Here is a 26,192-nt window from a genome sequence, read left to right as displayed (position 1 = left end):
TTTCAGCCGCAGTACTTACTGCCCATAAAGGATTACATTCATTTTTGGCTTAGCCCAGATTTTACCAATCATTTCGCAAGTGGAACAGTTCTGGGATAATTGCTATTTTATACATTTGGAAACTTATCTATTTGGGAATTTGCCGTGGGCCTGGAAATTACTAGTTTACAGGATTGCTTTTCGGCGGGCGGGAGGAAATCTTTCCTTTCTTCCGGGCAAAGAGGTGAATTGGAATACTGAAAGGAGCAAGCTAACGTCTCCAAGGAGTCGCCTGGCATCACTCCACCTTCTTTTGTTTCTAATGGCTGTTTCAGACCACCCTGCTGCAAGAAGTAACCAAGGTATGCCTCGTCAGGATTTGTACATCAAAGAGGCTGTATGGCAAACGCTCAAATTCAAGATGAGAGGTGGAAGCTTAAGTCTTAATAGGTTTTGCAGAATGTACATGACGGCATTCTTCTTGTTGCCAGGCTACAGTAGCCACCTAGCTATTACAATAAGAGCAGCAGAACGCAAAACGAATACTGTACAGTGAAATTCAAATTGAGCAAATACAGTAGTAAGTGGCTTTTTCAAGGGGATTGTACTCCAGAAGCTCAGGTGCACTACCATTATTCTTAGCCTGAGTTTAAGGGGTCTTGATTTAATGCATTGGCTGAACTCCACCTACAATATCAGAATGGACTGGAGGATGAAAAAATCAGACTGGCCTGGAGAATAAGCAGGGCTTATTTCAGCTCGGTGAAAATCCTGGCTGTCGGTATGCCGTTCCACAAAAGAAAAAGCCACTGCTTTCCAAAGTGCTGAAGAGATCGTCCCTAATCAACCCTAGAATTTGCCAGAACCTGGCCCTGCTCCATGGATTGCTATCAGCTTGAAATGATGATGGAGTAGGATAAAGTTCAGGCTATGAGGAACCTCTGTGCAAGCACCTTTTTGAGCTGTTGCTGTTATATTTTACACACACACACCCCATGAAAAAGTATTAAAGGGAACAGGTACTTACACAAGCTGTAGAAATTAGAACAGGATCACACTGGTTTACTGAAAATGTGTGCAAGAAATGGTCCACGCAGGAAGCATCCTTCTTTTCCTAACTTGTCATCAGGCATGGAAATCAACAGCAAAGGGGAGCTGAGTGAGTCTGACCCCTCGCTACCAGATTCAGGAGAGGACAAACAACACAGAAAGGCTGCTGAATGCCTACCTGCTTTTGGGCTTCCCATAGTCATCTTGACAGCTACTGTTGCAAGCCAAATGCTGGCCTGTCAAAGAGCCCCTTTGTCTGATCCAGCGAGTCTCATGTTATATTTCTGCAACCAGTCCTAGAGGAGAAACAGGCATCACTGGGGCTGGGACTGGATAGATCTGGGTGCTGCTTTCCTTTCCGTTCCTCCATCCTTTGCGGCTAAGGTATGGTCTGAAGTTCCATTCAGCATAAATACAGGACAGTTTTCAGAATCCTGCATGCATTTTACTCTTCCATATGCTGGAACTTTGGGTTTCTGTATTAATGGAGAGGTGCTTGGCGCTGGCTGGGTTCCACAATGATGCCACGGTCCTGCAATGATGCATGCCCAGCTGCTGGTTCCCTTTTCTCCTCATAGCCATCCTGGTCCTTTGTAGGTGAAGTTGTAACTCTCAGTCCAAGCCTAGCCAGTGTTGTGGCCTTTAGATGTCAATAGAAGCCAGCACCTTCACTATTGGCCATGTTGTTCTAGGGCTGTTCTAAAGGGCATCAGGTTCCCCATCCCTGTCTCTAGGTCAAGCTCTGCTGTGAGTCTCTGACCACATTCTGCCCTTCCCCAAATAAATCCACTCTAAAGGAATAAAGCAGCATCATTCCCTTTTCAGCTTTGTACCTCCGCTGCTGTTTATCTGCCACTCTCCTGTCCTCAAGATTCCAGTCTCCCTGGCAACAGTTGCCTGGAGCTCCATATGTTCACCTGGCCCCTCTTGTCCATCACCTTCCATCCAGGTGAAGCTTCCCTCCTCTACCACGCTTGACTCACCACTGGTAGGGATGTTCAGGGGAAAATTGATTCAGTTCATATTCAAAGACAAATGCACCTAATGCACATTTCTGAAACATTGTGGGAGCTGCAAAACAGCCATCCTTTGAAATTCGCAATTATCCAGATTTTGCAATGCAATTCTCCAGGCAAGCAATGTGTGCAAACCCCCCCCCCCTGCCCAGCACAAACCAGGTAAAGGGTGCATTAAAAAGCATATATTGGTGAAAATAACATACACTACTGTGTTATATTAGGTGAAATGTTCTTTGCAAAAAATAGGTACATTAGACCAAACTGGATAGAAAGATGTAATTCCTGAACTGTCCGGTTGATAAATGAGCAGGTGGCGACCCTCTATGGCAGTGAGCCTGGCAGTAGATCCTTAGAACTCACAAGGGACTTCTGTGGAAACTGCTGCCAGTGTGACCTGAGCCCTAGGAGGGTTCAATCCAATCCATACCTGTTTCTCCAGCAGAAGGAAGAAAGGAGAGGAAATCTAGGAGGAAATCAACCAGGCATCTTGGCACGGGCCTCAACAGAAAGGTTGTCTTCCCCCAAAGATTTGGAGAGGTCACAGTGATTGAACTGACAATTGGGAAACCAGATTTCCACAGCTAAAGCTTGAGTGAGCCATTAAAAAAAATCCATACAACCCACATAATCTTATAAACAGATTGATGACAATACAAAGCAGATACCCGGCTTGGCAGGAATGGGAATATAAGTTCATTTTTTATTGCCCTGTAATAAAAATAAACCATTGTAATGTTTAGACTTGTGGTTAAACCAGATTGTGGGAAGTCGTCTTTTGGGCTTTGTGGTGCTGGGCTGGAAAATATGAACAAAGGCATTGCATTCTACTGCATAATGCATGGATATAGGGAGATTTGTGCAGAAGCTGGACACATGTGGGGCGGGGGTTAAATGAGGAAAAGTTGCAACATCTCATTTTCCTAAGACTCAGAGAACAGGCTTAAAGGGAATCCAAAGCCATTGGGAGCTGAGCAGAGTTTGCAGTTTTTAAAAATAGGCCATTAGTGCCCCAACAAATCTATTGTCTTGGCTCTTATTTTCATTAGAGACACATTTTCAGTTTGAAAATAGACATTGGCTGATGCATTTACATGTCAGGCACTAAAGCAGGCATCCCCAAACTTTGGCCCTCCAGATGTTTTGGACTACAATTCCCATCTTCCCTGACCACTGGTCCTGTTAGCTAAGGATCATGGGAGTTGTAGTCTCAAAACATCTGGAGGGCCGCAGCAAACCCCGAGCAAGCCTCTCTGCGGTATGCTTGTGGTTTGCTGCCACCCGGCAACCCACTCCGTAGCACACTCTGCTTCAGAGTGTGCCAGCTGAGCAGAGCAGCAGCGCCAACCCGGACAGACTGCGCATGTGCGGATATGCACAGTCCTGGTGTGCGTCGTGTGTTATGATATCACGACGCATGCAGCAGGATGCATGCGCGCTGCAGAGTGACGTCCCGCCCCCAGGGGGTGCCGTCCCGGGCAGCCAAGTGGCACCGTTCGCCACTGGTCAGGAGGTGGGGTTTCATTAAAGCCTCTCCCCAATAATCTGAGCACTGCACTTATTACTCCATCAGAGTAATGACTGCTGGTCAGTTTAGTCACTTCAGGTGGTTTGGCAGATCCAGTGACAGCAGAAGGCTATTCCTGGGCCACTTCCTGTTACTGAGTTTCCAGGTTGGTTGCACGCTTTCTCTGTTTGGGCAACATTCTACAGAGGGAGATTATTTATGTGCTGGTCATTTCTCTCTTCTCAGCTACTAATCGCTTGCTACCTCACTGTCTTCCTAAAGGAACTTGCCTGCCCTTGGCCATGAATGACTGACAGGTTCACTTTCACCACCTCGATTCTATACAACTCCCAACCTCCAGAAAAGATGGCAAGAGCTCCCACCATGACTACCTACCTGCCATAGTGTTGGACTTGCTTCCATCATGTGCTGCTGTACTCAAGTCAATGGATTGTGCAACCAGTGCTTAACAATCTTGTAGTGATACATGGGGTGTCTTTGTGTTCTGAACCACAGCCCCAGCAGAGGGCTCATTGGAGTAGTTGGGTGCAGAGATCCCAAAGGAGGAGGCCAAAAAACACCAGAGTAATAAGTTCTGGTGCTTTATTATAAAAAGGTGTAGACTTGCAGCCTGACAGCTCTCCTCACTGAACCCAGGACGGACACCACAGCTAGGAGATGACTTGTCTGTACCCAAGCAAAAGTGTGTATGTTCTTCATCCACCAAGCAACATATGTAACATGACTTAGGACTTCCCATTGCTCCACCTGCCCAGATGAGGGCATGGGTGGCACATACCCAACTCTTCCAGCTAGTTCCCATTTCTGGGCTCAGAGCCCAGCACCCCAACCCCACCGATAAGGATAACATCAAAGCAAGCCAATCAGCTTCTATCAAAGCAAGTGAATATAAGCATATATGAGCTGATTGCTACAACAACTACCAATTAATTGTGGGGTTGTCTTGACTACCAAGATGGTGTTAGCAAAGCTCCCAGAACAGTTCACCTTTGGGTCAACACGCTACGAAAGGTGTTTTGGCCCTTTTCTACATAGGACTACCCCTAGCTTCAACCTCAAGAGGGAAAATGAGGTTCATTAGCATGAGATCCACTTAATAAAGGCCTACAGATACTAGATGTTCAGCTTGATAATAGCACTTCCTGCACCATTCTCTGTTGGTGATGTGCCCCAACAACACTTCTAATTATAACCATATACTTTATTCTTATAAAGGAAAATAATTCTATTGATGCCTGCTTACCGGCTATGGTATTCTATGAACCAATATTTTCCTTTAGCACCTGAATTAATGGAATTATACTAAAGGCAAAATTGATCCATTCATTTTCTCTTGTCATTATTATGAACCTGAATTTCGAACTGACAAGAGGATTATTTAAGTGCTTTCAATATCATCATCATCGCTATTACCCATAAGTGTGCACAATGCTTTAGAGCAGTGGTCCTCAACCTTGGGCCTCCAGATGTTTTTGGCCTACAACTCCCATGGTCCCTAGCTAGCAGGACCAGTGGTCAGGGATGATGGGAATTGTAGTCTCAAAACATCTGGAGGCCCAAGGTTGAGGACCACTGCTTTAGAGCAGGCATAGGCAACCTTGGCTCTCCAGATCTTTTGAAACTACAACTCCCATGATCCCTAGCTAACAGGGCCAGTGGTCAGGGATCATGGGAGTTGTAGTTCCAAAACATCTGGAGATCCAAGGTTGCCTATGCCTACTTTAGAGTATGCAAGGGACAGGTCCCTGCCCCAAAGAGCTTACAGACTAAAAATTGGCACAGAGGAAACAACAGAGCAAAAGGATAGGCTGGAGCAAATACTGTGCAATTATTTGAGTTGCATGTGCTTTGGCTTGGTTGCAGGCTTAGTTACAGCAGCAGCTGTTCCACTGGACCAAATGGCAAATGGTGGGCAATTTTGTAATTGTTTCTCCCAGCCTGTTTTCCTTAAAGAATTGCAGCTGTAGGTGGCTGAAATCAGGAGCAAAGGAGCAGCAGCAATGTTTGCTCAAAATCATTTTTCTTTTCACTTTGCCGGGGGGGGGGGTACAGGGAAAGGAAAGGGTTAAGCACTCTACCTTACTCTCTCTGATGCTCCACTCTTGATTTTTAGCCTTTCATGGCTGCTTGTATTATTATTATTATTATTATTATTATTATTATTATTATTATTAAAACCTACTATCAGTAGGAAGAATCATGGAACTGCCCAACACATATTGTTTGTCCCTTTCTCTGACGGAGAAGATTCTTCCAGTCCCAGTGACAGCTTCATTTTATGCAGTACTCAGTTCATCAGATTCTGTCACCTGGCCAGCAGGTTAGCTATGCTCCGCTTGCCTAATCTGTAAAAATGATCCCTGTGTCAAAAGATCAAGAATCCTTCTAATGAATGATGCAGTGCCCAGGCAAAGAACCATCTCCAAAGGACTGATGTTCTGCTTTTTTGGTTTTGAATTTTAAATTAAGGGATGTTAAGTTTAAGTACATTTATTATTGATCTGCAGCTTCTTGCACATAGAATGTTCTAAAGTCCAATAGTGCTTTAAATATCTTCTACTTATAAGAGCAATGATAGGATAATGCCAAAGATAAGAACTTAGTCCTAATTGGGGGGGGGTGGACATTGCCTTTTCTTAAACTGTGATGTGGCAAATGTAAGTTTTAAGCAGCCAACGTCACAGTGCTTAATTCCTGGTAAAAGTAAGACAAGGGCTCAGGTAAAGGTAAAGGGACCCCTGACCAGTCGTGACCGACTCTGGGGTTGCGTGCTCATCTCGGATTATTGGCCGAGGGAGCCGGCGTACAGCTTCCAGGTCATGTGGCCAGCATTACAAAGCCGCTTCTGGTGAACCAGAGCAGCACACGGAAACGCCGTTTACCTTCCCGCTGTATCTATTTATCTACTTGCACTTTGACGTGCTTTCAAACTGCTAGGTTGGCAGGAGCTGGGACCAAGCAACGGGAGCTCACCCCGTCACAGGGATTCAAACCGCCGACCTTCTGATCAGCAAGCCCACAGCGCCAACATCCTCGAGAAACCTCTCCAATTCCCAATGCTGAAGGCTCCTTCTTTAGTGGTTAGGCAAATGCACACCCAACATGCTCAGGGGCACTTGCATATATTCAGATGTCCTAGGGTGAAGCCTTGGCTTCAGAAACAGATGCTGAGGCAGCGACTTTACGTAGACTAAGCCCCACTCCTTTGCCTCTTTCTAAGGATGACACAGCCTACCGCAGCAAATAAACAAGTTTTCAAAATGATATGCAAATTGGTTTGCTTCAAATGCTGGCTGCTGTACATTAGCAAGACAAAGATGCAAGGGAGGCTTAAAAAAGGATTTTGTCTGAGAGCAAAAGAGCATTTTCTTTCTCAAATGACAGTTGTAGGCACTCTTGGTAATAGGCTCCATGTGTGCCTGTTTGTCTAGCAGTGACCCGAGCTTGTGCGAGAAAAGCAAACCCATAAGACAACTGTTCCTTTTGCTGTGATGGCTTTGGACCGTGTCACTCAAATTCTTCTCGCAGCCGAGAGTGGCTTTCCTCTTTTTCCTGTCACTTGGCATATGCAAAGAAGAAAAGAGGGGAGGGAGCCCCAATTCCCAAAGGACATTTTTACACAGGTGGAGGGATCCAGTCAAAGATGACCAATCTCCCCACCACACACACGCACACGCACAATCCACTTCACGCCCACGCACCCACCCACCAGCAAAGCATAATGTTGTGCTATTTTTGGTAACAAGAAGAGGGCCTCCCCTCAGACGAGAGAGAAAGAGAGAGCGCCGTGTATTTTCTCAGTTGCGTCACTTTGCAACCTAAAGCTGTGTTGTGCTCAGTGTTTCTTTGCGGTGATGCAAGCCCTCTTCTGCTTCTACAGCTGGTTGGATTTTCCTCCTCCCTGCCTTCACAGCACCTCGCAGGTTCCCTCTCTGAGAGCACTACGCTGCTTGAGTGAATAGAAAGAAACATACAGCTCAGCTGCAGGTTTTCTAGCTACAAGAGAGAGAGAGGGAGAGAGAGGGAGAGAACATTCAGAGGGAAAAAGACAGAAAAGGGCTGGAGAAAGAGAGAGAGAGAAAATATTGCTGTGTCTTAACAAGAAAGACATTCAACGGCTGAATAAAAAGGTGCGGGGGGGAAACCCTGTTCATGTTTTGGGATATCATTCTTTCAACTGGCTGGAACCAGAGTGGATCAAAAGAATGGGAAATGCCAGCAAACCCTTTAGAAGAACTGCTTCTTTCCTATGCTTTTTCTCTGTACTGTTGCTGACTGAAGGGAGCAAGACAGGGAAGACAACATGTCCAGCTTGGTGTATTTGTACCAAAGATAATGCTTTATGTGAAAATGCCAGAGCTATTCCACGCAGCGTTCCACCTGACGTTACCTCACTGTAAGGGCTGTAAGCATTTGGTTCTTTTAATTTCTGTTTAAAAATTGAGCCAGCATGTGTGGTGTTTTCAGTGCAGACGGAGGGGTGTCTGCAGTCGTGAATACCTACAGCATTCAAAACCCGGGAGCCGGGCGTTGAGGGGGGTTGTGCTTAATGTTGTTCTTTCTGAATGCAGCTAGAACATCTAATTTATTTCTTTTTCTGAAACTTGTAGCATCCATTTCCCTTTTTGTGTGTGGAAATAATGTAAATCCTAGTGATGATGACAAGAAATGGTCCTTTGAGGTAGTAAATAACTATTCCGGGAGCTCACATTAACATAAGGTCTGTTTTCTTTTCCTTCTAGTTCCTTTGTGAGATCGGCTTTTACTAAAATCCCAGAAAGGAGTTTTGTCTTCTCACCATCTCTGCAACTTCTGTGAGAAAGATTTATATCATGGTTACTTGTTATGAAACGTGTATCTAAAGTAACGGGGCTTTAGTACTTGTTTTATAAGAAATAGTGCAGATCAGTTATGTAACAAAATGCACCCTAGCGATTCCAGTAAAGGTAATTAAAGGTGTGTCATGCCTAGTTTGGTTTTATATATATAGGGTATATAACTTTATCTGCCTCTTTAATCTTTGTTAATTGCTGTTATCTTTATCATTATTATCTTCATTGTGCTTACTTGGCAATATTATTTGGCTAGGCTAAATTTAGATGCCTGGTTATAATTACGTTCCTAAATCACATGTATTGTACTTCAAAGGCCTGACTATACTAATGGGTTGTCATTATTAATTCCCCACACTTTTAAAATTTGGTACTGGTGGATGTTAAAGTCTAAGAGTTGTTGCTGACTAAATAGACTGGCTGTTTTTGAAATCGAGACCTGAATTTCAATGGGACAATTCTGCAAGCAAAACCCGTAACGTTTGCTTGGGTAGAGGTTTAGCATTTCCCACAGACTTTTCTTTAGGTAGGGACTGGATTTGTCCCCTGTTCTCCATCACAACAGAGACCTGGAGAAAAACGGAAGTCAGTTGTTTTGTGCAGTAGGGATAGCTCAGAAATATGTCTGTTTTGAATGTATACTTTGTAAAATAGACACCTATAAAGGATGGCCCTTACATATGACTGATTTGGTTCAGAAACCTGTCGAGAAGTATTTTAACTCATTTTTTTAAAAAAAGAAAATTAGGTATGTGTACATAAACGAGATGAGTCAGTCCAGGGCATAATTTTCCTTGGCTACTAAGCATTACCTTCTGTTGGAACATTACATCTATATAGTTTAAATGCTGATGCCCTGATAGTTGACGCTATGACCCTTCCTGTTCTTGTCTACTGTCAAGGGAGCTGATAAGAAGGCATGCGCACAGCAAGTAAGGTTTTGAATCCAGGACAAATGAGTAAATATAGTTACCATGGAAACCTTTCTGTTGTCCCTGTACACATTATCCCACACAAGCTTTTTTGGAGTAAGAGCATATTACCAAAAAAAAAAAAAGAGAGAGAGAGAGAGAGGCAAAATTCACACATCATCTGTGCTAGGGAAAAGAGACGGTTACAGTTTTTGTATTTGGTCGTTTGTGTGCCCATAAAGGGAAAGGCACATCATGAGTTTGCCATTTAGCTGTGAGACACCACCTGCACTGCCATCCGGCTATGTGGTGCAAAGAACATGCGAGATGGCCCAGCTCAGCAGGCTTTTCAGCGAGGTGGCATGTTTCCTTGACTCACAGTGTACTGCTCTGAAGGCCCTTTTGCAGATGGAAAAGCAGCATATACATTCCAGTATAAACAAACCTACTCCATGCTTTTGAAACACCGAGAGTCCGGAAGCTCACTTACAATCCTAGAACCACAGATTTCAGCTCCAGGTGTATGTGCATTGTAATAACAGTGGTGCTAGAGCAGGCACCCCCAAACTTCGGCCCTCCAGATGTTTTGGACTACAATTCCCATCATCCCTGACCACTGGTCCTCTTAGCTAGGGATCATGGGAGTTGTTGGCCAAAACATCTGGAGGGCCGCAGTTTGGGGATGCCTGTGCTAGAGCAACGCAAGATAACTGTAACACTCTTAATCTCAGGGCCCTGGGTTCAAGCCCTGCGTTGGGCAAATGATTCCTGCATTGCAGGGGATTGGATGAGATGTCCCTTCCAACTCTACAGTTCTAGGATTCTAGGAGTCACCAACCTTTTTGGCTAATGAGCATATTTGCATACCGGAGAAACTGTTCTGGGCACCACACCACAACCTAGTTCAGAATGCTTATTTCACGTCTAATTTCAGCTGGGGAGGGAACCAGGTCGGTACCAGAGAAGGCCAAACATGTGACCCCCAGCTAAACATAAATTCTCATCTTAACTATTTTTTCTTCTTCTGGAGCTAATGCCATATAGGTCTTCTTGACTAAAATTATTTCCGTTCAGTTAGACCATTACCTGTTGGAGATATTTTGGAAGGCCAGCTCACTGGTCAAAAGAGAATAGGTTTAGGTCCTTTACAGGTAACATAAACATTGTGGCTTTCAAATCCTATAGTATACAGTATAGAGAAATGTCATGATACCTTGCAGAGATTGTAGCTTGAAGTCTGCCAAGTGGGATGCATTTCCTGAGTAATAGGTAGAAGATATAGCCAGGAGGGTAGGAAGCACAATGCTAAGGGCTGTGCTGGAAGTACGTAATGCAACATGCATAGACAACCAAATCTGCATGCTTAGTAGCATTTGCTCTATGATCTCCTGACAGAGCCCAAAGGACACGTAGAGTTGGAAGGATTCCAAAAGATTGTCAGGACTAACCTCCCATTGTAAGATTAGACCATCTGCATACCAACACTGCACAGATCACCCCACACAACCCACGGGTGAACACAGAAGGGCCCCCACAGAACACGTACGGTAGCTCCAGAATGTGATCCAAACAGTGAGCCCTGGCTACAATCAAGCTAAACTGGTAGGCAGAACACGGCTTCTCCTGCAACATGTTCAGAACAGAAATGGTGACAAGGATTCAGGGAGTTTCTTAGTGCACAGTGGAGCTTTACTGAGCCCATTCCTCTTCCACTTGCACCACTTTGCATTGCTCAATTAGCTGCTCATGAAATGTAGGAGGCCTTTTGGTGTGGTCTCCAATGCAGAGCAAGGATCTGTGGTCACTTCCAGCTGACCTGTTTATTGATAATTGATCCTGAACAGTTTGCTGGGACGCTAGATGATGTTGCATCAAGCTAGTGTTATCCCACACTTTCCTTATTGTGCAAAGTCCAGTTTTGTGGGGGAGCCAGGCTTGTCACACAAGAGGTACAAATCACTTTTAACTGTGCAACCTGAACTTGCTGGAATGTGATTGAATCCCACCCCAATATACCAATAATCTGGAAGCAAACAGGAAACAAGAGAAGCCCCAGCCAGTGCACCCATAGAAGGGTTTGGGCACATGAATAGTGGTCTTTCAGTCCCAACGAGGCTTTCCACATGGGAAAAAAGCACTGAGTCAGGCATTCATTACTCTTAGGATATAGGCATATGAATCATTCCAGCTGGAAAAATGGACATTTCCCTCTTTTTTTTACTTGTTTCCTTGCCCCTCTGGTTCTACTGCCCTCAAGAGGTCTATTCACCTTGCTTTTTTCTGCTCCAGCATCTGTAGAGAAATCATAATAATTATTTCTATGGGACTCCTCAGTCAGAATGCATTATGGAAATTACTCACACACGATAAATAATTTTGACCCATTGTGAGCCTAGAATATATACAAATCCCTATACAGAATGTCCCTTACTATCTAATCTATTGAATCATGAGCCCTATTCCTGTGTTCCTCACATGCAAATCCAGTTGTGTGTTGGGGGGAGGGAGGAGGACTGTGCTCCATAGCCCTTCCTGTCACCGGCTTCTTTGCCTCTCACACACAGAGGGCTGAATGTCTGCAGTGAGGTCCCTTTTCAACTTGTGTAGGGGCTCACTGTGTGATTGAGAACCCCAGAAGGTCAGTGTTCTAGATCATGCGATGAGCCTACCTGAGTAGAGAAGGCTCCCTACTGCAGAAGTTCTGACCCCAACCCATGGTGGCTGACAAATTTAGCCATAGCAACGAGGCAGAAGGCATGGGGCCAGGGAGCATGCCTCTGCTTCACAATTCAGATTGCATGTGTGGCAGTGCCTGAACAGGGCTACAGAATCATAGGCTGTGCATATTCTTTCCTTCAAAGAATTATGGGTACTGTAGTTTACTCATCAAAGTTACAATTCCCACATTTTTCTTTACATTGCAATGTAGTCAAAGCAAAATTCCAAGTATGGTTGATACTTGGCCAATAAATTATTCTATTCTATTCTATCCCTTAACTAGCTACAGTGCCCAGAATTCTTTGAGGGAAAGAATGTGTTTTAAAGGTATAGAAATAGGAAAAGGAACAAATAAACAAAACATGCCCTCAAAGCGGACATATGACAAGCAGGGTGATAATTTTTCTGGGGGAGATGTTGTTCTTTGAGGAATATGGCAAGTACATTGGAAAGCCTGTCCATTCATAAGCTCCCATATGCAGGTGAAGCTCTGGAATTGGGGCCACTTATGCAGACTTCAGATGCCAGAAACAAAACATCCCAGCAAGGCCAGAGTATATTTTTGAATGCACAGGTAATGATATCAAATGCACATTGAGCAGTAGTGAGAAACCATTGGGAAACTCCATCACAGCTCCTGTTGCTTGGTCCCTGCTCCTGCCAACCTAGCAGTTTGAAAGCACGTCAAAGTGCAAGTAGATAAATAGGTACTGCTCCGGCGGAAAGGTAAACGGCGTTTCCGTGTGCTGCTCTGGTTTGCCAGAAGCGGCTTAGTCATGCTGGTCACATGACCCGGAAGCTGGCTTCCTTGGCCAGTAAAGCAAGACGAGTGCCGCAACCCCAGAGTCGTCCGCGACTGGACCTAATGGTCAGGGGTCCCTATACATATACTTATACAGTGGTGCATCGCTAGACGAATTTAATTCGTTCCACGGGTCTTTTCTTATAACGAAAAATTCGTCTAGCGAATCTCATAGGAATGCATTGAATTTTTTTTTGCCCATAGGAACACATTAATTGAATTTCAATGCAACCTCTGCTCGAAAAATCCTTTTGTTAAGCAGAAATTTCGTTAAGCAGGGCATTCGTTAAGCGAGGCACCACTGTACTAGCCTATTTCCCAAAGGTTCTAATGAACTTATGTCAGTTTTCCTGCTTAGGATCTGGGTGTTGTCTGTTTTTGTATTACAATATTTCCCTTGGGTTGTTCTTATGCAGGGCATGGAATATGCCTCCTGAGATCTGTGTTTCTTCATCTGTTCTAGCAGCATGTCACTGTTTAGTTATTTTTTGCTTTATATTTCTTTATACAGGTTATTTACAGCAAACACATTTGATGTCATTAGTGGTGATGCCTTCATGGGCCTTTCTCATCTAGAATATTTGTGAGTTGAAAAAATAATGTGAAAGATTTCTTGAGAGTGTTGCATGCTTGAGATAGAGATATTCCTTTGACCAAGCTGCCTTTATGACCTATTGCAGGTTTATAGAGAACAACAACATCAAGTCTCTTTCAAACACTTCCTTCCGAGGACTGAAATCTTTAATTCACCTGTAAGTAAAAGTATTCGTTTGATTCCTTGCCATCTTTACAGAACTATGTCAATGACATATTTTTTTTGAAGCTGTTAACCAGCTAAAGGTTTCGGGGGTTGATTACCTGTTTTGCCATTAATCAATTGATTATACAATTAAACAGGCAATTGCCTAATGTATCATTTAATAATTCAAACCCTGTTCTGTGAGTAGTGTTAGTATCTGCAGCTTGGATCCAAGCAATCAAGAAACTGTTTTGCATATCCAAGGAAGCTTTGAGCTTGACTTTTGTTTCACCCCTGAACTGCCCTTCATGGCAAGATTTTAAACTTAAAGAAGGTTCAAAACCAATTTGTGATATTGTGGAGGTGTGCCATGCAGTGGGGAAAATTAAACAATTCCACTGGGTATGCCTAAGTCCTTGGGTAATCCTAAAGTAACTCTTTGGATCTTAGCCAGTCTGATCCAGGCATTAAATTTTATGCATAACGTCTTTTGCATACATGAATGAAACTATAAATCTCTTGGCATGCCCCATGGTTTGCAATTTAGAGAAAAGTAAATAACACACTATAAAATAGCACATTTTCTTCTTCTCCATCCACCAGCAACTTAGCCACAGAAATACTTTTAAAACGTCTTCACCCTAAACTGAAAATTGTGCAAATCATCAAGCGTGAGATGTTGTGCATGGGGTTCGTATCTCTTGGATTGAATCTAAAGGGAGAAGTGCTAGTACCGATTCAAAGCGATATTTCACAGTCAAATTACTACCATTAGCAGAAACCAAATTTATCTATACTGTAAATTATATGTAAAAAATGCTTTCTCCAAATAAGGTTACTTTCATAATATGGGAATGCACTAGAACTACCACCCCTGCCCCTGGCATATGTAGTTCAAAGTCTTTTTTAAAAAATTGAATCAATCATAAATGATATAAAATAATGGAAATTTTTGATGTGAAAACAATATTATTTATTTAAAACATTTATATACCGCTAGCAAGGTTATGCTTAAAATTCTACAAGGCAGGCTTAGGCAGTATGTGGACCGAGAACTCCCAGAAGTGCAAGCTGGATTTTGAAAGGGCAGAGGAACCAGAGACCAAATAGCAAACATGCGCTGGATTATGGAGAAAGCTAGAGAGTTCCAGAAAAACGTCTACTTCTGCTTCATTGACTATGCAAAAGCCTTTGACTGTGTCGACCACAGCAAACTATGGCAAGTTCTTAAAGAAATGGGAGTGCCTGATCACCTCATCTGTCTCCTGAGAAATCTCTATGTGGGACAAGAAGCTACAGTTAGAACTGGATATGGAACAACTGATTGGTTCAAAATTGGGAAAGGAGTACGACAAGGTTGTATATTGTCTCCCTGCTTATTTAACTTATATGCAGAATTCATCATGCGAAAGGCTGGACTAGATGAATCCCAAGCCGGAATTAAGATTGCCAGAAGAAATATCAACAACCTCAGATATGCAGATGACACAACCTTGATGGCAGAAAGTGAGGAGGAATTAAAGAACCTTTTAATGAGGGTGAAAGAGGAGAGCGCAAAATATGGTCTGAAGCTCAACATCAAAAAAACCAAGATCATGGCCACTGGTCCCATCACCTCCTGGCAAATAGAAGGGGAAGAAATGGAGGCAGTGAGAGATTTTACTTTCTTGGGCTCCTTGATCACTGCAGATGGTGACAGCAGTCATGAAATTAAAAGACGCCTGCTTCTTGGGAGAAAAGCAATGACAAACCTAGACAGCATCTTAAAAAGCAGAGACATCACCTTGCCTACAAAGGTCCGTATAGTTAAAGCTATGGTTTTCCCAGTAGTGATGTATGGAAGTGAGAGCTGGACCATAAAGAAGGCTGATCGCCAAAGAATTGATGCTTTTGAGTTATGGTGCTGGAGGAGACTCTTGAGAGTCCCATGGATTGCAAGAAGATCAAACCTATCAATTATTAAGGAAATCAGCCCTGAGTGCTCACTGGAAGGACAGATCGTGAAGCTGAGGCTCCAGTACCTTGGCCACCTCATGAGAAGAGAAGAATCCTTGGAAAAGACCCTGATGTTGGGAAAGATTGAGGGCACTAGGAGAAGGGGACGGCAGAGGACGAGATGGTTGGACAGTGTTCTCGAAGCTACGAACATGAGTTTGACCAAACTGCGGGAGGCAGTGCAAGACAGGAGTGCCTGGCGTGCTATGGTCCATGGGGTCACGAAGAGTCGGACACGACTAAACGACTAAACAACAACATTGTTGTTGTTAAATTTATATCTACATCACATACATACATTCAATGATCACAGGGTAGTGTATGATTTAAATCCAACAACAACAATAAGAGTGTGTGTGTGTGTGTGTGTAAACATCATAAAATTAGGCTCATATTACTCAATGAAACTAATTGGCACAGTCCAAGAAGCTAAAGGAATAGGCACATCCTGATGCCTCATCTTCTTCCAAAGGTCCAGGGGAGGGGGGGGATCTTTAAAAGATCTAAGAACGACAGTATTGAAGAGGGGGGGGAATCACATTTCCAATGGGATGGCATTTGACTATGGAACAGGACTTGTGGTCAGTTCAATCCCTGCCTCATCCCATAAATATACTGTATTATCAAATATATCATGTTCAAGTACAATGTATATAGATGTAATCAGTAATCCTGTGGTCCTCCAGATGTTGTCGGCCCCCAGTTCTTATCAGTCCCAGCCAGCATAGCCAATCAGCTTGGACAATGGACATTGTAGAAGAAAAACATCTGGAAGCCATATATTCTCCATCCCTGTCTTTGAATTAAATAAGCAGGAGGTGGAATCCCTGGGCCCCTCCTTTCCTTCTTTTGCACCACAAACAGATCAGAAGCTTTCACTTCCACCAAACGAGGTTCCTTATTACGTTGAATAAAACTATGGTGTGTTCAAAGAAGCCAAGATTAAACAAACCATAGTTTAACAAGTATCTTCATCCATTTCAGACATAAAGAATAACTCTAGCTAATTTAAAAGTAGAAGCAGAGACTGCTGATCTCTTCTTCAATGCACCATGAGAGGAGGGAGAAGCACATGAGTTTCAGGCTCAATGCAGTTTGTGCATGTAACACTAATCCATAGTTTAGCATTAGGTCTGAACTGGGCCATTATATTCATCTACAACACAGCAAATAAATTTGTGATAATGATGCCTATTAAAGTGTTCTGTGAAATTACAGCAGCTGATTAATTTAGTTCCTGACACACTAGTTTCATTCAAATGAACTTTTACATAGAAGTATAATGATTCAAGCAGCTATTAAAAATATAATTATAAATTGGCTTCTTGACAGCAGAGAGCCATTTAATGCTAAATATGCTTCAGACAATTTGTTTTCAACAGAAATGGATTTTTTTAAAAGTGTAGCAGCTTTGATTTGTTGAATATCATTTGGCGGGCAGAAAGGGGGCAGAAATTTGTATTTATGCATGGGATGAAAACTCTTGACATTGGTTGTTGATGGCTTTTGCTTAAGTCACCCTGACTTGTTTTGGGTTGTTGTTGTTTCTCATTTGAGGGGTGGGATATATTAAATAAGATAACTAAGATAACTTTGCATCTTTGAAAGTCTTAAGAACAATTAAAAGAAAGCAAAAAGTCATAGAGTTTGTCAAATTCTTGACAAGGCATGGAAAATCTTCACATTCAGCAATTGTTTGGGAGAGCAATCAGAAGTGCAGATATGTTATGTTAACAAAAAACTGTTAAATAAGTTGCTCTGACAAATAATCCTTTAAAGAAAAACACTTCTTGGCATTTGCATAGCACTCCTTAATTGTTTGCCATAGAAGTATTTGATGAAACAGATTAGAAATGAATGAAAGGATGATCTTGTGCTAAGAATGAAACATTTTCTTTTGCAGGAGTCTTGCAAACAATAATCTCCAAACCCTCCCAAAAGACATATTCAAAGGCTTGGATTCTTTAACAAATGTGTAAGAAAGCTTCTTCATTTTAACACTATGATTTGAAAGACAAGAGATCAATGCTCACTAGTAATTAACAGGTCTGGCCACTCATTAGGTGGGCTTGGTGTGACAGATGCATTAAAACCATCGCTGCCAGTTGCATTGTCAATTTACATTCAGGCACCAACTGGTTCCATTAGGAGATATATTTTGCCTGTTACCAAACATCTCTCCAACCTACCAATTTTTTAAAGCTTCAAAAATGTATAACAAGATAGAAACGCAGTAAGCACCAGCAAGGACGAGGCTGCTGCCTAATTGTTCAATTGCCTGCATAGCAAGCAAATTACTTTGTTTTGAACCAAACCTTTCCAATAGATGAAGACAGTGATTGGAACACTGTCAAGGGTATTAACCTTGTTTGTGTAATTCCACAGCAGAAAGTTTACATTTGAGACACAGTCGAAAACACCCTGATTATGTACAGGGGAAGTTGAAAAATGGGATAGACTGTGTGCACCAAGTCTCCCTTGTCAGAGAATAATAAAATTATATAGAGTTGGAAGGGACCCTGATGTAGTCCAACCCCCTGCAATGCCGGAATCCCAACATGCAGTCCTCCATCCATTTTTTTTTTAAAAAAGTTTATTTTTATTAAAAGATTTTCATGTATAACAAAGGTACATATATAATATCCATTTTCAGTTAATGAAGTCCTTTCTACACGTCAGTTACATTCAGTGTGAGACATTACTGTCCTAGGCATTGTGAGGTTGGCTTACACTGTTTCCCATCCAATTTGAAACCATACCACACCCTGCTTAACTTTGCAAATGTGCTAGCAGTTTTATTGCTGCACTCTTAGGAGGGCATAGTCACCAGTGAAAGCAAACCAAGGTATACCTGCAGTAGAGAGGAGGCTTGGAGAGGGGAGGACATTTTCAGTGGTGGCCAGGAGTATCCCTGTGCTTGTAGAGTATAAGCTATATGTGGTGGCACCTACACTTTGGAACTCCTTGCCTGTTGATATCAAGCAGACGCCTTCACTATACTATTTTCGGCACCTGCTAAAAGCATTTTTGTTTAGACAAGCCCACCCAGGGTTCAAGAATATAAATGTGTTTTTAGTTTATTGCTGGTTTTAATTTTTTGAATGTTTTAATTCTTTTAATTAATTCTTTTATTCTTTTGTAAGCCACTTTGAAGATTTCTTTTTGCAATCAAGCTGTATATAAATTTTGTGGATTAAATAAAATAATAGTTATGAGTGGAATAAAATGGGAAAGTAAAGCACCAAGAGCCCATACTGAGAGCAGTGAGACTTAACTGGATGAAAAGGCGGTTGCAATATTTGAACACACTTACAACCATATCTGCAAATAAGTAAGAAATGTTCCCTCCTTATGCTGCTCTACGACCGTAATAAAGTGTTGATTGATTGATAAGTAAGAAATGGAAATTTTATGTTTCAAAAGCACTTGTACTGCACCTACAACCCCTGCTCCTCCTTTCTCCTCCCGACAGGGACCTTAGAGGTAATGCATTCAAATGTGACTGCAAATTGAAGTGGTTGGTTGCGTGGGTGAGCAGAACAAATGCAACAGTAGAGGACATTTATTGTGAAAGTCCTCCGGAATATAAGAAGCGAAAAATCAACAGCCTCTCTCCCAATGAATTTGATTGCATTATTACAGGTGAGTGTTCTAACTGCCTTCCATTTACTGCATTGATGGCATATTTTTCAAGTCACTCTCGCCATATGCTATAGAATGGGGATGTATGGCACACCCCATGGGACACGTGTCCCAGCTCTACTGCCAGCTCTGCTAACCCTATTCAAGCCTTGCCTTTAGGTTCTGGGGCACGCCTAGCACCTAAATAGGGGATTGGATGTACAGTGGTACCTCAGTTCTCGAACTGAGTCCGTTTTGACTCCCGAAACTGTTCGAAACCAAGGCACAACTTCTGATTGGCTGCAGGAACTTCCTATACTCAAGCGGAAGCCGCGTTGAATTGAATGTTCGGCTTGCAAAAAATGTTTGCAAACACTTCCAGGTTTGCGGTGTTTGGGAGCTGATTTATTTGACAACTATGCCATTTAGGAACCAAGGTACCACTGTAGCTAGAATGATTCCTTCTCTCCCCATGCCCATTCCGTGCCTTTAGAACACCCCATTTGGGGTCATATGTTGGTGGACATATCACATGCCTGCTGAGCTGCCCACAGGCATGTGCACATGGTTCTGCTAGCATGCAGGTTTTCTGCTGGCGTGACACCTTGTCCATCAGACTGCCTCTTAACTGCCCCTCCCAGCTCCTCCCAGGTGATACTTTGGATTACTCTGGTAATTCTTGAGCTTTTTAAAAAGCAACAACAACAACCAAACACCCATGAAGCTTTGATTCCACTCAACAACCATTCATTCCAGTACAGAACTGAGTAACAGCATTGAAACTTCCTGTGTTAGGTAATTTGACCAGGCTAACAGAAATAATGGACTTTAGAAAGTAACCACTGTCTGGGAACAGGAGTACCAGCTTGGCCCCATGACTGTGGGTGCCAAGCAGTGTGCATGGCTCTGGCGGGGAAATTTGTTGGTGCCCAACCCCTTCATGGAGAATTTTGTGGGTGCTGGAGCACCCAGGGCCCCAGAGAGCTGGCACCTATGCCTGGGAACACACACACACATAATGAGCGTGTCTCCTTTTGGTGTGCCTTTTTTGCAGAATTTGTTGTTTTTCGGAAGCTGCCTTATCAGTCACTATCGGTGGACACTTTCTCGTTTGAGAATGATGAATTTGTTGTCATTGCCCAGCCTTTTATTGGAAAGTGTATCTTCCTTCAATGGGACCACGTGGAAGGGACTTTTAGAAATTTTGACAACATTACAGGTATGAATGATTCATCTCCACAGACATTTTGTTGCTACCTGATCTAAATGCCAGTGGGTGATGAAGCAATTTTGTATCTCTTTTATCCTTTTTTCTATCCAGGGACGTCAGTGGTTGTATGCAAGCCTGTCATTGTCGAGAGAAACCTGTACATCATAGTTGCCCAACTCTTTGGCGGCTCCCATATATACAAAAGAGACGTTAATGCAAATAAATTCACTAAAATTCAGGATATTGAGATTCTCAAAATCAGAAAGCCTAATGACATTGAAATATTCACAATGGCGAAAGAATGGTATTTTGCAATTGCAGACAGTTCAAAAGCTGGAATCACCACTGTTTACAAATGGAATGGAATCGGATTTTATTCTGACCAGTCTTTGCATGAGTGGTATAGAGATACTGATGTGGAGTACCTTGAAATAGCTGGCAAACCTCACTTGATCCTGTCCAGTAGTTCTCAGCACCCTGTCATATATCAGTGGAACAAAGGAACAAACAAATTTGTTGACCCTGTTGATATTCCAGATATGGAGGATGTTTATGCCGTAAAGCACTTCACTGTGAAAGAGGACATTTATGTTTGTCTAACAAGATTCATTGGCGATTCCAAAGTAATGAAATGGGGAGGTTCGAAATTTCTGGATTTACAAAGGATGCCGTCAAGAGGGTCAATGGTATTCCAGCCTCTTCAGATAAAGAATTATCAATATGCTATTCTTGGAAGTGATTATTCATTTACTCAAGTCTATTTCTGGGAGGCAGGAAAGGCCAAATTTGTGAAGTTTCAGGAATTAAATATACAAGCTCCGAGATCTTTCACACATGTTTTTGTCGACAAGCAAGATTTTCTCTTTGCCTCAAGCTTTAAAGGGAATACAGTGATTTATAAACATATCATAGTGGACCTAAGTGCGTGACACACAGATATTTTTGGAATCTGTTTTGAGGTTTCCTCCAGTGATAACAAGGACCTAATGAACTAAATGCATGATGATGATTCTCTTTACTTCCAGTCTGCGGAATGCCTTTAACGGATCAGATTGCTAGAATCAAATACTACAAGTATCTTCATACGTAAATGTCACGTCTAGTGCTGTTGGGAATTGCTTTTTTTTTAAGAAAAGACAAATTTAATCATTAATTATTCTTTGCAGTCACAATGGCTTGGATCCAAATTTAGTCACGCTTAAAATAGACCCATTGATATCAATGGTACACAGTACAGTGATGAGTAACTCAAGTCCCACTGATTCCAGTGGGTCTATCCTTAGCATGACTAAGGCTGTATACACACCATATATTTAGAGCACATTTAAAGCACATTCCCCTCGCCCAAGAATCCTGAGAACTGCAGTTTATCTTTCACAGAGCTACAATTCCCAGCATCCTTAACAAACTACAGTTCACAGGATTCTTTGCCCGGGGGTCCTTATATTGTGTGTATGCAGGTAGTCTGGATCCAGTGCTCTGTAAATATGTAGTGAAACTCCATCTATCTTGGGGGGTGGGGGATCCAATAAGATGTAATTTTCCATTGTTCACCTATTTGAAAACTGCCAAATAAAACGTTTACATTTTCTTTCATATTCCAAATGGTTTTTTGTTTCAGAAGTAAGTAATTTTTTAATGTACTTTTGCACCAATTCAGCAGTTTCCAAGGGACATTGAGGTCCACCGTGAGAATGCCGTAAATGTAACACTGGACCTGGACCTATGTGGGTTATTATTATTATTATTAAGTTTGAAGAGCTGTTTTCTTTTTTATAATTATTTTTATTATTTTTCTAAATTATTACAAATCAGGTCTAATTACATTAATTTGATACAATTTCTTAAAATCAGGTTCCCCGCTCCTGTTTCAAACATATGTCAATCATTTCCTCCCGTTGATGCATCATTTCTTATTTAGTGTCCAGTTGTCATCCTTCACTTACGTTAAACCATTCTTCCAGCTGACTGCTTCCCCCCCTTACAAACAGCATCTCTGCTACATCTTATAAATATAAAATCCAGTTCACGTGTGTAAACATTAGGAAGAACTTCCTGACAGTAAGAGCTGTTCGGCAGCGCAATTTGCTACCAAGGAGTGTGGTGGAGTCTCCTTCTTTGGAGGTCTTTAAGCAGAGGCTTGACAGGCATATGTCAAGAATACTTTGATGGTGTTTCCTGCTTGGCAGGGGGTTGGACTGGATGGCCCTTGTGGTCTCTTCCAACTCTATGATTCTATATATGGTATATTTTCATTCCAGACCTGGTGTGCTGGGAGAGCCATTAAATTCCGCTCTGGAGTTCTTTCTCGGCACACAGTTAAGAGCAAGATCTTCCCTCAAATTCAGTCTCTTCCTCTGTTTGGCTGCAGTTCATCCCCCCCCCCCCCCGCATTCCTCCGACAACACTCCAGCCCAAAAATAGTTGTAGATAAAGTCCATTCAGTCTCGACCAAGGGGGGGGAGGGCATACCAAAACCTTATTAAATTCCTTAGCATAAATTAAAAGCCTCTCCCTTCTTTTTCAAAGTATCAGACAGAATAACAAAGCAGTTATTCTGCCAAGCCCAGTCCTTTTGGCAGCTGATTGATTGCAGCCCATTAGCATATGTTGATCTAGGAGCACTTCTTGATTAAAGCCAATTGTCCAGATTAAGGAGGAGCCAACCACAAATAACGCTGGTAACAGAGGCTCGTCCATGGCAGGGACACACTTCCAGGTCATTCCCACTCTGCCTTTCAAATTGGCAGACACAGGATTTCATGGTACTGTGGGATGCAGTGAACTCACCAGACCCTACTGTAGAGCATTGCGAGGATTTATGCCTCATAAGTCCTCACTTTCCCCTGCCTGAACTTCCTTGCAGCTTGTGGAGGGCTGCGAAGAACAACTGCCATTGACTCGTGAAGTAGCTGGAAATGAACCTGGAGCTATGTTATGACACTGTTTGGCTTTTCTAGCCACTTGAAGTACAGAGCTCCCAAACTCTAAATATGCATATCTTTGGGTACAACACAGCTCCATGGAAATGGAGGAAATGAGGGTGTGGCCCCCCTCTTTCCATAGGGAAAAAAATATCCTGTTGAATTGTGCTCTTTTTGCTTCCAATAATTCCTTACATATCTACACTGTGGGTGAAATTCAAGATACTGTGGGTGAAGCTCAAGCAAATATTACTTTTGCACAGAACTTCTTGGTAAATTACTAGTTAAATATTTTTCACTAGTGCCATTCAGCCCGTTTAATAAACGGGCGCTAGAACATTCGGCCTTTTTCGGTAGCAGCGGCGCGTGGGGGGCTTTTATTCCTTGTCTAATTGATTGTTCCTCCCCCCTCCCTTTGATCCTTAATTTATCCCTAATCCCCCCCCCGTTCCCAAACCCCAAGCCAAAGTCCCCCCCTTTTTTTACCTTTACAGCCCGGGCTCGGCTGGGGGGTGCGGGGGGTATTTCTTCCTTTACCCCCTCCGAAGCTTGTGTTTGGAGTGCGGATCCCTCCCCACCCTGTTTTCGCGCACTTTTTGCGCCTGCCGTTTGGTTCCTAATTCTTCCCCATCAATAGCGCTGCTGCTGCCAGGGCCCAGTGGCCGAATTCTGGCTCCTGGACGGCCCAGGCGGCTGCTCCGGGGTGTACACCCAGTTTTTCGGGGGTGGGGTGGGGGTGGCTCCCGCTACTTTTGTTGGCATCTGCTGCTGTTTTTCAGTCGCCTGCTGCATCCGGGAGGGAGCTTTGCTTGCGCCCACCCCGGCACTTTCTGAGGGTCCCGCGGTTGGCGCTGAGCATTCGGTGGCCTCCCCGCACCTTTCCTGGCCGTTCCGGCCCAGCGGAGGTTTCCGGTTGCTTGCGCTGTTTGGGCCTCAATTTCGGGCTTGTTAGTGAGGAGAAGCCGGGGCCTCGATTTTTTGGTCGTCCCGGCTTCCTCCTCAGACCCTTGGGCACGTTGAGAGAGGGCCTGCCCTGCTTAGGGGCCTTGCTGCCTGCTCCTGCCTTCCACCTGGTGGCCTCTGTTTTAACTGCTTATTGAACCAGTGCAGGGCAGAGGGGTAGGGGGTGGGGTGGGGAGAGTGTGTGTGTGTGTGCAGTCTCTGCGTCCAATCCCTGTGTCCCTGGGGCACATGCTCAGTAGCGCGGAAAATGGGACACAGGGAATCTGGACGCAAAGACACTTGCACTTTATTATATAGGATTAATCAGTATTTCTAAGGCTTTTCATTTTAATGAAAAATATGCAGTGTTTACTCAGAAGCAAGTCCCGCTGTCATAGGATTGCCAGGTCAGGGGCATCGCAGACCCTGAAATTTCTGGGCCTAAACCTGAGGCTTAGGGACAGCCCCTGGTGATGTCATAGGAGTGGGCCCTGATCTTTCTTCCTCTGTGCTCCCTCCCTCTATTGAACCCTGGAGATGGAGGTTAACTGGGAGACAGCAGAGAAGAGCAAAAAAAAGTATATGCAAAAAAAAAGTATATGCAATAATTTGCAGCCAGCTCCTGCCAGGCTGAAATGTGCACGCTGCATGCAGAAATGTCTTAATTAAATAATAATAATAAATCAAGACTTCCCTCTGCTCCCTGGAGGGAGCCAGGCAAACCTGGAGACTTTGGGTCAACCCTAAAGGTCTGGCAACCCTATATAAACTGCCCTTCCTTCCTTCCAAACAGCAGCACTCAGTGATACTATTTCAGAATATACTGGGATGTTATTTTGGGATATCCTGAGATGCCGTTCCTATTTACGTGGCTAGTTAACACAGTCTTTAATCAACATGCTGGGGATGCAACTCTTCTTTCAACAAAGAGAAAGAGAAATCATGAATCCAACATGAAATGAAATGTCCCCCGTCATGTACCGAGAAGGACTAAACTTGACGATAAGCCAACTACAGTTGGGAATGTCTGATGCACCCTGAATTAAAGTAGAGCGACATACACAGTTCTGGAGAAGAAAACCTGTCACCTTGCTAATTAGCAGGAATGCAGCATGAGCCATTCACTAAACAGTTATCAGATGTTTTATCCCACAGTGCTGTCACTGCGACAGTCCTTTTCACAGAAATGTGCTTCAAAGGCAGCCCTCCAGATTCCTGGCATGGTATTGATGCAAATGTATTCTCAAGCGAATAGTTCCTGGAATAACATGACAGACATTACAGGGTCTCGTAGAGCGCGCTCCCCCCCCCCGCTGTGTTTAAGTCATGAGAAAATCAGAAAGCAGACACAGGACACACAACACCGAATCCTGGTTATAAAATGGAGACTCTTGGATGTCAATTTACAAGTACTGTACAGTATACACTTGCTTACTTGCTGCAGTTTCAAAAAAAAAGGAATTAAGAACCAGCAAGGGTATAGTTTTGCACACAGCCACAGATGTATTCAGTATAATACTATGCCCATCTATTAGGAAGTAAGTCCCACTAAATTCAGTGGGGCTTACTGCTTGGTACGTGGGTACAGAATAACACACTTGCTCACTGTTTAAGTGTATCTGTTGGGGAAAATACAGTACAATCGAATGATTTTACCACCTCAAGACTGCCCCCCCCCAATTGTGCTTTCCCTGACTGTTTTTCAACAGGCAGCAATGCCATTAATTTCATCACCTAAAAAAGAATTGAGCACCTCCTTTGGGGGCAGATTCTTGAAGGGTCTCTAGACTAAAAAAAGTCTGGAATAACTAGTTGCTACAAATGGCCCCTAATTGGACCCCCATCAAATTCGGGTTCAAGGTCTGTTACCACCAGTCTCTGTGGATGTTGTCATCTCAGCACCATTAAGAGTAACATCACACAAG

General features: G+C 43.2%; 1 protein-coding gene across 5 annotated transcripts in view; it reads left to right on the top strand.

The window, feature by feature from the left end:
- Nucleotides 1-21,999, top strand: part of LGI1 (leucine rich glioma inactivated 1) — a 30,016-nt gene extending 8,017 nt beyond the window's left edge. For 2 of the 5 annotated variants that reach the window (XM_088670345.1, XM_088670346.1), the window contains exons 3-9: nt 8,316-8,387; nt 13,348-13,419; nt 13,517-13,588; nt 17,474-17,545; nt 19,043-19,212; nt 20,246-20,410; nt 20,513-21,999. In XM_088670345.1, the coding sequence (XP_088526471.1) occupies nt 8,316-8,387; nt 13,348-13,419; nt 13,517-13,588; nt 17,474-17,545; nt 19,043-19,212; nt 20,246-20,410; nt 20,513-21,330 (1,441 nt within the window). In that variant the 3' untranslated portion in view covers nt 21,331-21,999. Of the gene's footprint in view, nt 1-6,852; nt 7,979-8,315; nt 8,388-13,347; nt 13,420-13,516; nt 13,589-17,473; nt 17,546-19,042; nt 19,213-20,245; nt 20,411-20,512 lie in introns of those variants that run through there. The other 3 variants (XM_035137940.3, XM_088670347.1, XM_088670348.1) reach the window with 3 other exon arrangements.
- Nucleotides 22,000-26,192: the final 4,193 nt, after the last annotated feature.

The sequence above is a fragment of the Zootoca vivipara genome, chromosome 5 (genome assembly GCF_965207765.1).
Source record: "Zootoca vivipara chromosome 5, rZooViv2.hap1.1, whole genome shotgun sequence".
Taxonomy (NCBI): Eukaryota; Metazoa; Chordata; class Lepidosauria; order Squamata; family Lacertidae; genus Zootoca; species Zootoca vivipara.
This window is presented reverse-complemented; position numbering and strand designations above follow the sequence as displayed.